General features: G+C 30.6%; 1 protein-coding gene across 5 annotated transcripts in view; it reads left to right on the forward strand.

Annotated features, from left to right (window-relative positions):
• The window catches only part of Dll (Distal-less), a 199,798-nt gene extending 185,944 nt beyond the window's left edge, over window positions 1-13,854 (forward strand). For 2 of the 5 annotated variants that reach the window (XM_067774368.1, XM_067774369.1), the window contains exons 4-7: window positions 9,417-9,561; window positions 10,237-10,362; window positions 11,361-11,574; window positions 11,683-13,854. In XM_067774368.1, coding sequence (XP_067630469.1) covers window positions 9,417-9,561; window positions 10,237-10,362; window positions 11,361-11,574; window positions 11,683-11,725 — 528 coding nt within the window. In that variant the 3' untranslated portion in view covers window positions 11,726-13,854. The remainder of the gene's footprint in view (window positions 1-9,416; window positions 9,562-10,236; window positions 10,363-11,360; window positions 11,575-11,682) is intronic. The other 3 variants (XM_067774371.1, XM_067774370.1, XM_067774372.1) reach the window with 3 other exon arrangements.
• Window positions 13,855-14,696: the final 842 nt, after the last annotated feature.

The raw sequence follows: 14,696 nt of genomic DNA on the forward strand, positions 1-14,696 counted from the left end.
CGTACTTTTTTGTTACTTGGGATTATATACATACAAACATACAAGCAAAGTTAATATAACCGTGTAATTGACTCATAAATTTCAAAAAGAAAAAAAAACAAGTAAGAACGGGACTGTCTTCGGCTGTGCCGAAGACTTCATACCTTTCATGAATGGGGCTAAACAATAATCTTATCCCGTTCGTAATCTCCGAATAATCGGATGTATAAGATAAGAAATATATAGTGAACAGATGTACATACCTTAACGATTTTTAAGATAAATATAAAATAAAAAATAGGTAGGTTATCTGTGTGAGGATGCAAAGTTTCAGGTTTTTTGTGGTCTGCGTGTAAAAACTATGACTACGAATCACGTATTTCAAAAATATATGACGTAAACGTAACTATTTGATGAAATTTGATGAATTTTGAAGATTCTAGCCGTAAAAAAGGGGTCAAAATGACAGTTTATATGAAGTATATAATATATATACCACCGATCTCTATGATTTTTTCAGACAACAATATATGCTATATACGTAAGCATTTTGTGAAATTTGAAGCTTCTAACTGTTAAAACGGGGCAGAAATTACGCAAAGTTTCTTATCTGAACAATCGGTTGTATGAGATATATACTATGTGTACCACCGATTTCAATGATTTTTTCAGACATCAATATATGCTATATACGTAAGCATTTTGTGAAATTTGAAGCTTCTAACTGTTAAAACGGGGCAGAAATTGCGCAAAGTTTTTTATCTGAACAATCGGTTGTATGAGATATATACTATGTGTACCACCGATTTCAATGATTTTTTCAGACATCAATATATGCTATATACGTAAGCAATCGGTGAAATTTGAAGCTTATAGCTGTTAAAATGGGGTAGAAATTGCGAAAAGTTTCTTATCTGAACAATCGGTTGTATGAGATATATACTATGTGTACCACCGATCTCAATGATTTTTTCAGACATCAATATATGCTATACACGTAAGCAGTTGGTGAAATTTGAACATATCTAAACGATTTTTAAGATAAATATAAAATAAAAAATAGGTAGGTTATCTGTGTGAGGATGCAAAGCTTCACGTTTTTTGTGGTCTGCATGTAAAAACTAAGGCTACGAATCACGCATTTCAAAAATATATGACGTAAACGTAACTATTTGATGAAATTTGATGAATCTTGAAGCTTCTAGCCGTAAAAAAGGGGTCAATATGACAGTTTATATGAAGTATATAATATATATACGACCGATCTCTATGATTTTTTCAGACAACAATATATGCTATATACGTAAGCATTTTGTGAAATTTGAAGCTTCTAACTGTTAAAACGGGGCAGAAATTGCGCAAAGTTTCTTATCTGAACAATCGGTTGTATGAGATATATACTATGTGTACCACCGATCTCAATGATTTTTTCAGACATCAATATATGCTATACACGTAAGCAGTTGGTGAAATTTGAACATATCTAAACGATTTTTAAGATAAATATAAAATAAAAAATAGGTAGGTTATCTGTGTGAGGATGCAAAGCTTCACGTTTTTTGTGGTCTGCATGTAAAAACTAAGGCTACGAATCACGTATTTCAAAAATATATGACGTAAACGTAACTATTTGATGAAATTTGATGAATTTTGAAGCTTCTAGCCGTAAAAAAGGGGTCAATATGACAGTTTATATGAAGTATATAATATATATACGACCGATCTCTATGATTTTTTCAGACAACAATATATGCTATATACGTAAGCATTTTGTGAAATTTGAAGCTTCTAACTGTTAAAACGGGGCAGAAATTGCGCAAAGTTTTTTATCTGAACAATCGGTTGTATGAGATATATACTATGTATATCACCGATCTCAATGATTTTTTCAGACAACAATATATGCTATATACGTAAGCAATCGGTGAAATTTGAAGCTTATAGCTGTTAAAATGGGGTAGAAATTGCGAAAAGTTTCTTATCTGAACAATCGGTTGTATGAGATATATACTATATATAGAACCGATCTCTATGATTTTTTCAGACAACAATATATGCTATATACGTAAGCAATCAGTGAAATTTGAAGCTTATAGCTGTTAAAATGGGGTAGAAATTGCGAAAAGTTTCTTATCTGAACAATCGGTTGTAAGAGATATATACAACCGATCTCTATGATTTTTTCAGACAACAATATATGCTATATACGTAAGCAATCGGTGAAATTTGAAGCTTATGGCTGTTAAAATGGGGTAGAAATTGCGAAAAGTTTCTTATCTGAACAATCGGTTGTATGAGATATATACTATATATACAACCGATCTCTATGATTTTTTCAGACAACAATATATGCTATATACGTAAGCAATCGGTGAAATTTGAAGCTTATAGCTGTTAAAATGGGGTAGAAATTGCGAAAAGTTTCTTATCTGAACAATCGGTTGTATGAGATATATACTATATATAGAACCGATCTCTATGATTTTTTCAGACAACAATATATGCTATATACGTAAGCAATCAGTGAAATTTTAAGCTTATAGCTGTTAAAATGGGGTAGAAATTGCGAAAAGTTTCTTATCTGAACAATCGGTTGTAAGAGATATATACTATATATACAACCGATCTCTATGATTTTTTCAGACAACAATATATGCTATATACGTAAGCAATCGGTGAAATTTGAAGCTTATGGCTGTTAAAATGGGGTAGAAATTGCGAAAAGTTTCTTATCTGAACAATCGGTTGTAAGAGATATATACTATATATACAACCGATCTCTATGATTTTTTCAGACAACAATATATGCTATATACGTAAGCAATCGGTGAAATTTGAAGCTTATGGCTGTTAAAATGGGGTAGAAATTGCGAAAAGTTTCTTATCTGAACAATCGGTTGTATGAGATATATACTATATATACAACCGATCTCTATGATTTTTTCAGACAACAATATATGCTATATAAGTAAGCAATCGGTGAAATTTGAAGCTTATGGCTGTTAAAATGGGGTAGAAATTGCGAAAAGTTTCTTATCTGAACAATCGGTTGTATGAGATATATACTATATATAGAACCGATCTCTATGATTTTTTCAGACAACAATATATGCTATATACGTAAGCAATCAGTGAAATTTTAAGCTTATAGCTGTTAAAATGGGGTAGAAATTGCGAAAAGTTTCTTATCTGAACAATCGGTTGTAAGAGATATATACTATATATACAACCGATCTCTATGATTTTTTCAGACAACAATATATGCTATATACGTAAGCAATCGGTGAAATTTGAAGCTTATGGCTGTTAAAATGGGGTAGAAATTGCGAAAAGTTTCTTATCTGAACAATCGGTTGTATGAGATATATACTATATATAGAACCGATCTCTATGATTTTTTCAGACAACAATATATGCTATATACGTAAGCAATCAGTGAAATTTTAAGCTTATAGCTGTTAAAATGGGGTAGAAATTGCGAAAAGTTTCTTATCTGAACAATCGGTTGTAAGAGATATATACTATATATACAACCGATCTCTATGATTTTTTCAGACAACAATATATGCTATATACGTAAGCAATCTGTGAAATTTGAAGCTTATGGCTGTTAAAATGGGGTAGAAATTGCGAAAAGTTTCTTATCTGAACAATCGGTTGTATGAGATATATACTATATATACAACCGATCTCTATGATTTTTTCAGACAACAATATATGCTATATACGTAAGCAATCGGTGAAATTTGAAGCTTATGGCTGTTAAAATGGGGTAGAAATTGCGAAAAGTTTCTTATCTGAACAATCGGTTGTATGAGATATATACTATATATACAACCGATCTCTATGATTTTTTCAGACAACAATATATGCTATATACGTAAGCAATCGGTGAAATTTGAAGCTTATGGCTGTTAAAATGGGGTAGAAATTGCGAAAAGTTTCTTATCTGAACAATCGGTTGTATGAGATATATACTATATATAGAACCGATCTCTATGATTTTTTCAGACAACAATATATGCTATATACGTAAGCAATCAGTGAAATTTTAAGCTTATAGCTGTTAAAATGGGGTAGAAATTGCGAAAAGTTTCTTATCTGAACAATCGGTTGTAAGAGATATATACTATATATACAACCGATCTCTATGATTTTTTCAGACAACAATATATGCTATATACGTAAGCAATCGGTGAAATTTGAAGCTTATGGCTGTTAAAATGGGGTAGAAATTGCGAAAAGTTTCTTATCTGAACAATCGGTTGTAAGAGATATATATTATATATACAACCGATCTCTATGATTTTTTCAGACAACAATATATGCTATATACGTAAGCAATCGGTGAAATTTGAAGCTTATGGCTGTTAAAATGGGGTAGAAATTGCGAAAAGTTTCTTATCTGAACAATCGGTTGTAAGAGATATATACTATATATACAACCGATCTCTATGATTTTTTCAGACAACAATATATGCTATATACGTAAGCAATCGGTGAAATTTGAAGCTTATGGCTGTTAAAATGGGGTAGAAATTGCGAAAAGTTTCTTATCTGAACAATCGGTTGTAAGAGATATATACTATATATACAACCGATCTCTATGATTTTTTCAGACAACAATATATGCTATATACGTAAGCAATCGGTGAAATTTGAAGCTTATGGCTGTTAAAATGGGGTAGAAATCGCGAAAAGTTTCTTATCTGAACAATCGGTTGTAAGAGATATATACTATATATACAACCGATCTCTATGATTTTTTCAGACAACAATATATGCTATATACGTAAGCAATCGGTGAAATTTGAAGCTTATGGCTGTTAAAATGGGGTAGAAATTGCGAAAAGTTTCTTATCTGAACAATCGGTTGTATGAGATATATACTATATATACAACCGATCTCTATGATTTTTTCAGACAACAATATATGCTATATAAGTAAATATTCGGTGAAATTTGAAGCTTCTAGCTCTTAAAATAGGGCAGTAATTACGAAAAGTTCCTTATCTGAACAATCGGTTGTGGGGGATATATACAATATATACGAACGATCTCATAAATTTTTTCAGGCAACAATATGTTCAATATACGAAAGTATATGGTGAAGTTTGAAGCTTCAATCTGTTAAATTGGGTAAGATATTACAAAAATCCTCTTTTTCTGAAAAATCGGTTGTATGGAGGATATATGCTATAGTGGTCCGATCCGGTCGGTTCCGGCAAATATCTAATCGGACACCCAAATACACCTGCTCACCAAATTTTATCAAGATATCTCAAAAATTGAGGGACTAGTTTGCATACAAACAGACAGACGGACAGACGGACAGACGGACATGGCTAAAACAACTCAGCTCTTCAACCTGATTATTTCGGTATACTTAATGGTGGGTCTATCTATTTTCCTTTAAGGACTTACAATTTTCGGTTTCGTGACGAAATTAATATACCATTTCATTTTCATGAAAGGTATAAAAAACAAATGTTTATGCTATTTTTCACGCAGAGATATGTACATAGAATTTTGCTTGAGGAGTTATATACTCAAATGCCATTATTTATATACCAATTTCATCTACACATATATGCCGTTTTGAGAACGCCAGACTTTAGACTCCAAACTTCAGGGAAGAGAAAATACATTTTTAGAAATGAGAGCCACCCTAATGTGCATCCATTTATATGCATTCGTCATATGCACTCGCTGTAAAAATCTACATTTCACAGAATGCTACTCTGTTATGCAAATTAAATAATTGCCAATGCGGCTAACCTGTTTTGACATGCCGCTGGCTAGTTGCTAAGATTATCAACCATGTATGTATATAATGCAACATACCTAGGTATCTATGTGAAAAGATAAGCTCATATGTATATATGGTATGCTTACAAGGTATATACAAATGTACATTAGGGTGGGCCTTCGTTGTATGGAGAAAAAAGAAAAGTGCTTGAATTTTCGAACTCACCCCCTATAAAAATACGAATAGTACAAAAACGGATATAGTCAAAGTCTCATGCCAATCTATGAAGATTTAAAGGTTGCGCAACGAGTTGGAACCCCTGGAAAAGAACGAATTTTAAACACTTCTGGTGTTTATATTCCTTTTCCAAGCAATTTGTATGTCTTTAGTTCTTTGAATTTTTAAAATGACTACAATTTTAAAAATCGGTCTATCAATAACAGAGCTACAGATTAAAATATAATATATGAAAATGCCAACAGTTTTTCTTCATTCATTTTATAAAAAAAATGACCAACACCTGTCATGATAAAAAATTTCAAAATTAAACAGAAGTCGATAGCGTTTTGAAACTTCCACGTCATTGAAGTCAAATTGAATGAGTTACAAACCTGCGTACTCGAAGAATTTCTAAAAATTAATAGTAACCAAGTGAAAACCTTGCCCTAACTGAAATCTTGGCATCTCTTCTATTTTATAATTTTTTTCTTATTTGACCAATTTTTGTTACTTATATCCGTTTAAAAGCAAAAATCTGTAGAGTTTGTTAATAACAAGTGAGATACAATTCCGCTCAAAATAAATGCATTAGGGTGGACCAAAGGAATGTAAAAATTGCCGCTTTTAACGACATCAAACTCCTTGCAAATATAATTGGACTAAAATTTTGCATATACAAATTTTAAGGCTATTTCAATATTTCTGGGTGGTGAGTTCGAAAATCAGATCACTTTGGAAAATAAGGTCCACCTTAATGTACATTCATATATCCCTTGCGTCTCTATTTTTTCCTTGAGTAACAGTGTTTCAGCTCTTTTCACACGTTCTGCTTTACAGCCTGTCTTGAACAATGTTTTAGTACCAAAAAAAGTATTAGTTCACGGTATCTGTTCTAATTATTTAAAAAAATGCGAATTGTAAACGTTTTTAAAGTTTAAAATTCAATAATTTAATTGCAATTCAAATCTGTTACACTGCAGGTGGTTGAATATTATTATTTTAATGCCAAGCATGGGCTATTATACTCGTATTAGAATCAGAGGTGAGGGTAGTGCATTAATGCACCATCCTTCACTCACAGTTGACTGGTAATGCAAAAAATTTCAAACTCACTCGGCTATAGTGGCAGTGAATCTGAAAAATGTTTCACTAAAATTTAAAAGCTGGTAGTGGAAGTATTTTTAGCTTCAGCTTAGTGCACAAAAATATTTCTTTACTCATTTGAGTGGAGGCATAGTAAACTACGAATAGTTAATGATATTTTTTATTTCTGACTCAGCTGAATGATAGCGAAGAAAATAAAATGACTGTAATAAATTGTTTAGTCGTAGTGAAGAAAGGCAGCACTATCACTATAGTGATAAAAAATACTGCGCAATAAAATTTTTCAAATACAGTGTAATGCTAATTAAAGTATAATGCAATCAAAATTTTGAGCACTACCACCAACTACGATTAAAATCTCAATAAATAATAATTTTCTCAGCTAAATGTTGTTGCTTCTACAAGAATTGCAGTTTTAATATTTTAGTTAGATTATAATTTAGTAATATACATTTGAGTGAGTGAAGAGAATGAATTGTGAAATTTTAATTAAAGCTTCTATTTTTTCGCTAACTAGGTTTTGCCGTTTTAAACACAAACACAAAAAATATACGATGGGAATGTTTAAATTTATGTAAAAATATTAATAAAAATTTCTGTCAGTTTGATCTACATTTTACGATATCTGTGCCAACTTTGTTAGTCTAACCTGACATTTGGCGTTAATCTATCGAAGCAGAATTAAAATTAATTAACTTGTGTCTTGTATTAAAGCACAATTGTCAATAGCTAAATGATATGTTATAACTTCATACTATAAAAACTCATATGAAAATTGTATTAAATTTCAGCGAAATGTTGATAATAAATGTAAGAAATTTGGCATTACTTCTTGTAATGGAATGAATTCAACTTTTTGTTACCGTCTTTGTACCTTTTATTGTATCGAAAATATTTGATTTTTTTAAAATATAAATCAAAACTATGCTCCGGGAGGAATTCGTGAATATGCCCTTACACCTAAATCCATAATCGATCGTCGACTGCTCAATTTTAAATTATTCAATTTCAATTAACACATTAATTATGAAAGTATGAGTTTACCCGTATGTTTAAGAATTAAAAGAGGCATACACGCTAGGGATGACGATTTTATATATTTTTGCCTCCCGGTATTTTCGGGATTTGAAAGTTCAATTCCGGGACTGTCTCGAAATCTATCGCTTCTAGATTTTACTTATTTTGTTTTGTTGATTTTCCGACAGGGTGGATAAATGATGTATATTGGAACGATTTTCCGTCATCCCTTGTTAAATTTGGTTTCGAGACAAACCGGTTTCTACGTTGTGCCATCATCAGTGTCGATTTTCGTTCTCATAACGCCGAAACCGGTTTGTCTCGAAACCAAATATGACAAGGGATGACGGAAGATCGTTCCAATATAGATCAAATTCTAGATTTCTTTATAGTTTTTGACAAATTGAAAAAATTTGCCTTACCTAGTAAATTCAATAGGCAAAAAAAAAGAGTTTCCAAAAGCTCGATTTTAAAGAGTAGGAGTGGTACTTTCAGAAGAAATAATGACCTTAAAAAGAATTCTAGAAGTGGTTTGACCTTAAATGTATCAAACTAAAAGGTGTTTTTTAAACTTGAAGGCCGTGACTGTGTTCATTCAGATTCTAGTTCACCACATCGCAAGCTTCGAGGAATTATAGTCCTGTTTCTGCTTACAAAATTTATTCGGTTTTTTGTCGGCCCATTGTATAGCAGAAACAGGCATTTGACGCAACTTTAGAGACGAATATCGCGGAAACTTGAACCAAGTTGACAAATCTGGTTTCAGATTAAAACATTCTGCAATAAAAATCCTTAGAATCTAATAACAAAAATCGTGCCACCATTTTATTTTAATTTGTTTTTGTTTCCCCGTGCAATGTAAAAGAAGGATATTTGTGAACAAGTTTTATATTGTTTAAATGGATATTAAAATGCTATTTTCAACAATCCGGGGCTTAAAAGAACCGCGGTATCCCGGGATCGTCATCCCTAATATGCATGTTTGTATTTGCACTTAGGAAATATGTAAATTGTTCATAATTTTCAACAGAACACCGTGTACTAAATTATGCAAAGCTATATCAGGTGTTGGATAAAACTACTATGCATTTAATTATTTAACACTTTTCAATGTTCGGTAGCTACAAAAAAAGTTATTTTTCATATTAAACAGAATGATTTAAATTTATGAGCCTAATTTTTGAGTTGTGAAGCTTTTTGGTTCATTCAGGTACAACATAAATTTACCTATATCTATTCGACATACGTCCATAAAAGCTAAAATATCACCATGGATTTTTTTATGATTTGAATTTTATTGTAAAATATTTCTTATTTAAGCTTTTATTTTCTTTTTACTCTCTTTCAGGTGAAAATTTGGTTCCAAAACCGACGGTCTAAGTATAAAAAAATGATGAAAGCGGCACAAGCGCCTGGTACCGGCGGTGGTATGCCTTTAGGTGGCGGCGGTCCAAATCCTGGTCAACATAGTCCAAATCAGAATATGCACAGTGGTGAGTTTTAATAATTACTAACATTTAATTTACACACTTTTTGTTATACAATTACTAGCTTGAACGATCAAATATAAGACTTTGACTACTCTTTTGCCAAATAAATTTTTCATTCAAGAACATAATTCCATTATTGATTTGTAATCAGATATTGATGCTTCTTAAAACGAATTACATATAGATGTATTCGGGATCTTGTTTAAAATCGAGTATTCGTATAGTCCAGTAGTAACATTTGTATTGATTGAAAGTCGATTAGTTGGTATTCGATTTCAACAAAGCACATAATCGACTAACTGTCATTATTTGCGGATGCCAAAGTACTAAATTACAGATGGCTTACAATAATATTACGAATTTCAGAACTCATTGAAAAATTACAAAAGAAAATACATTCAAATATCGAATCTATCACTGGTCGAATTCAAACAACAAGCCGATCAGTGGTAGTCGATTATTTTATTAAAAACGTTTGCTTACGTATATATCGAAAACTTGAAATATAAGTCCCTTCAGGGAAAGTTGAAAGTGAAGAGATTGCAACATTTTATTATTTTTGTACAACTTCAAATGATCATATTCCATAAAAAGTTGAATACATAGCTCATTAATTTTATATAATTTAATTTAAAATTTTTTCTTGATTCTAATTAATTTTAACTGATTTATACAAAGTTTATCTTATGCTTCTTGCAGGCGGTAATAACGGCGGCGGCTCCAATAGCGGCTCACCATCACATTATCTACCTCCCGGACATAGTCCGACGCCATCAAGTACGCCTGTGTCCGAATTATCACCTGGTAAGAAAAAAAAAAAAAAAAAATTTTGAAAATATACCGCCATTGGAACGTATAGAATAGATGTAATATAATTTAAACAAAATTTTTATTTTTATTTAAATTGAAAAGAGCCATAGAAATTCGACCTAGCTTCGCACTCAAACTAAAAAATTTCGGATTCCGACAAATTTGGCTGTTCAACAAAACTCTAAATATTATTTAAATTTTAATAATTTTGAGATTAACATACACTTGATTCTTATGTTTGTTTCATCCGGTTTCTAAGACAAGTGATTTTGTTCTCCACTTAGTAATATCAATCTAAATCAAATTTTAAGTGCGGAAATGCTGAGAGCGAGTAAAAAACCATCGTTTTTTCTCTGAGTGTCGGTTCCTTTACGTGTTTGTACACATTAAATATAATTTAAGTTCTGGTTTACTAAAAAAGGAAGAGCAAGCTACTGCAATCCCGGCACGACGATTAAAAACCCGGCCCAGCCCTCTGGATTTTTCTGTTTTTTATAATTGCAGGTGTAGACTTCTCTAGTTTAAAATTAAAACGCAGTTCTGCGCACCCCATATTTTATGAAATATGAAAACCCTCCGATATTTATCAAAAACGAATATTTATTATTTGTTTGTTTACACCAAAATCGCTGTTATGACGCGAAATATTTAATTGTTGATAGCCATGTAAGTGATCATAAAAATAGAAAAAAATTTGTAAATTCAACTAGTTAAAATAGGGTTTTTTTGCATTTAGCTTGAGGGCCTTTTAAGATTTTTTAGAAATATCGAGTCATATTCGCAACGTTTTATTATGGGATTATGCCGATTGAGATGATGTTATGGCAAAATTGCAATATATATTTAAAAATTTATAGGTGATAAAACATTGTACTGCTTCGAGTTGAAATGTCTTCAAATTTAGCTTATAATGAAAATTGTTTAACGCCGCATATTCGAAAAATAGCTCCAAATTCATCGAGCTTCTTTCTTTCTTTTCTCACTTCAAATAGAATTCCCTCCGACGGGTCTTAGTCCGCCTACACAAGCGCCATGGGATCAAAAACCGCATTGGATCGATCATAAACCACCGCAAATGACACCGCAACCACCTCATCCAGCGTCAACACATCCGCAAACGCATCATCATAATCCGCCACCGCAAATGGGCGGCTACGTACCGCCACAATATTGGTACCAGCCCGAAACGAATCCATCGTTATTAACGTAAGTTGAGATTTGAGAAAGCAACATTTTTAATTTTCATTATACACACGTTTATATAAACAAATAAATAAAGTTAAAAGGACAGTATTAACTTCACTAATAATAAAGTAATTCCTCTCACAATAATTACAGGGTCTGGCCAGCGGTTTAACACCAACATCACAAATACACACACCAAACCGATCCTATTTTTATAGATAATTCCAATACGTACATTTAATGAAAATCAAATTTTTAAATAATTAATTTTTTATGAAATGTAAAAAAGAATAATTTACAAAAATATGCTGTAATTAAAAAATTATGCATAAATTAATAATTTTAGTATTTTCCTAGATTCAAATATAAGTAAGTGAAATTAGAGCTTGTAAGTTGAGTTTAATAAAAATTACTTATAAAAATAAAATTATTGTTAAAAAAAATAATTAGAACTTGAGTAGTCAAAGAACTTTAGTTAACTCGATTTAAGTGCTGACAATGTTGATAATAATTAATTAAAAAATTAATATATATACGTATATACAAATGCATAAAAGAGTAAAAAAGTAAAAATAAAAAGAAAATAAAACAACAAAAATATATATTGGTCGTTTGTTTTTTGTTATATCAAAATGTGTTAGCGCTTTATGAAACGCATGGCACAAACATTTTCTAAGTATTAGCGCAGGTGTTTAGTTAAAAATATTTAATTCAGTAGCTAACTTGAAGAAAAAAACAAAAATTTATCAAATATGCAAAAATCAGTTTACATCCGATCTCAATTAACATATTACACATATTTTTTCTATACATTTCCCCATTCGTAATGAGTTGACAAAATTTTAAAAATTATAAGTAAAACAAATGAACATAAAATTTTGTTTTAATAATTATATTTGTTTATTATTTTATGTGCAATATTATTTTTAATGCAACACATAAAAAACAGTTCAGAAATTTTAATAAAAAAAATTTAAGTACTAATAACTAAATATAGCAAGAATTATTTTAGTAGACGCATAACAATTTTTGTATAAAATTATAAGCGAAAGCAAGCACGAGAATATTGAATCCTATTGTTTTAACCCACAAGCAAATTTTTAAGTTAAACTACTTAATTGACCAAGTTTTGTAAATTTTTGTAAAAATCACAAATTTTAGCATTTAGAGCACGATTAAATAGTTCGACAGCCAGTGTCGCAAATATGCATGTTTACTTAACGCTAATATTTTTGGAATGCCCTGGGTTCACACCCCGAGCAAAGCAACATCAAAATTTTAGAAATAAGGTTTTTCAATTAGAAGAATTTTTTTCTAAGCGGGGTCGCCCCTCGGCAGTGTTTGGCAAGCACTCCGAGTGTATTTCTGCTATGAAAAGCTCTCAGTGAAAACTCATCTGCCTCGCAGATGACGTTCGGAGTCGGCATAGAACAAGTACGTCCCGTCCCGCCAATTTGTAGGAAAAATTAAAAAAGGAGCACGACGCAAATTGGAAGAGAAGCTCGGCCTAAAATCTCTTCGGAGGTTATCGCGCTTTTTGTATATTTTTTTTTTTTAATATTTTTGAAATAGCTTGAGTTTTAATCTTAGAAACCTAGCATGATCATTCCCTGAACTGCTTTCCTAAAGCTAAACATTTTGCTCAGTGGTCAAATTGGCCTCGCTTGGGGCGAATATCTACAGTCCGTTTTTTTTTCAAACATTTTTTTTCTTACATTAAGTTTTAGAAGAAATTCTTATCAGCACAATAAAACCAATAAATAGTTTTGCTATGAAATGCGCCATAGTTTTTTTAATTTATTATTGTTATTTTTTTTTCCAGTTGGTTGTTTTGAATAAAATTTTGTTTCACATGAAAAATTTTTTACTTTAAAAGACTTTCGACTTGGTATAAAATTGGTTTTCAATTGATTTTTTCGAAAATCGGATAAAATTTAATTTGAAATTAAAGTTTTTTCTATCTAAAAATTTTTTTAGTAAAAGTATTTTTTTCTAATAAGCAAATTCTTTGTTTTTTTTTTTTTAATTCACATGAGCAAAATGCGAAAAATATCTTCCGGTATCATAATAAGTTTTTAATCATTCTTTTTCGAAACTCGAAAAAATCGAACAAGTAAATTAATTTTTTGCTTTGTTTTAATTAGTGTTTTTTTTTTTTTTTTTGAGTTAACAAAAAAATATATTTTTCCAATAAACACACCTAGGAACTAAAAAAATGTTTTTAAAATATGTGCATTTATTATTATTTTTTTAATAAAATTTTAAATAAATTCAGAAATTATTGGGCGCGTTCTTTTTGGAAGCTAGGAAAAAATCTAAGATTTAATAATTTTTTTTTTTAATTTTTTTTTTTTAATAAACAATTTTTTCACAAAACATATATATCTATAAAAAATCTAAGAATTAATATAAAAATATTTTTAAAAATTAAAAATTATATTATATTATTATATATATTTTTTTCAATTGATAAACATTTTTTCAAATAAAATTTTCATAATACATCACAACTATGCGGCGTTATATAAAGTTTCCACTCGACTTTTAATTTCTTAGTATAAAAGAAATAATCTAGGAAGTAATGTTTTAAATTTTTTTTTAGTTATTTTAGTTTTTAACAAATGGATCTAAGCATTAATGAAGACAAAAAATAAAAAATAAAGAATAAAGATTTCTTCGGCAAATAAAACTTTGAACCGGTTTTTTTCAATAAATAATTTTTTTTTGTTGGAATAAAAATACTGACAACCTAATTGAAAAAACTGGCATAGATAGGATATAAAAAATTCGCTCTATATTTAATTTTGTAATTATATTTTCCGCCGCCAGCGAGCGCAAATCAGGCAGTGTGCGATGGTCACAGTGTCACAATACGAACCTAGTGGTCAGACAGCACATAGATAACGTCAACGCTGTTTAATATCTGACAGCGGTTTGCCAACTTAACATCCCAGCTACACTACATAGGTAGCGCTGACGCTATATGACCACTAGAAACGTGTTCTTTGTGACAGACAAATCAACTTACAGAAATTTTTAGCTTTTAGAACAAATATACATATATAATAGAAGACGCAAAAATTAGGCATACGGCTTACAAGGTGTTCCGATTGTTGAGGATGCTGACTCTACATTCCGATTAT

This window comes from Eurosta solidaginis, chromosome 3, assembly GCF_040869045.1.
Source record: "Eurosta solidaginis isolate ZX-2024a chromosome 3, ASM4086904v1, whole genome shotgun sequence".
Lineage (NCBI taxonomy): Eukaryota > Metazoa > Arthropoda > Insecta > Diptera > Tephritidae > Eurosta > Eurosta solidaginis.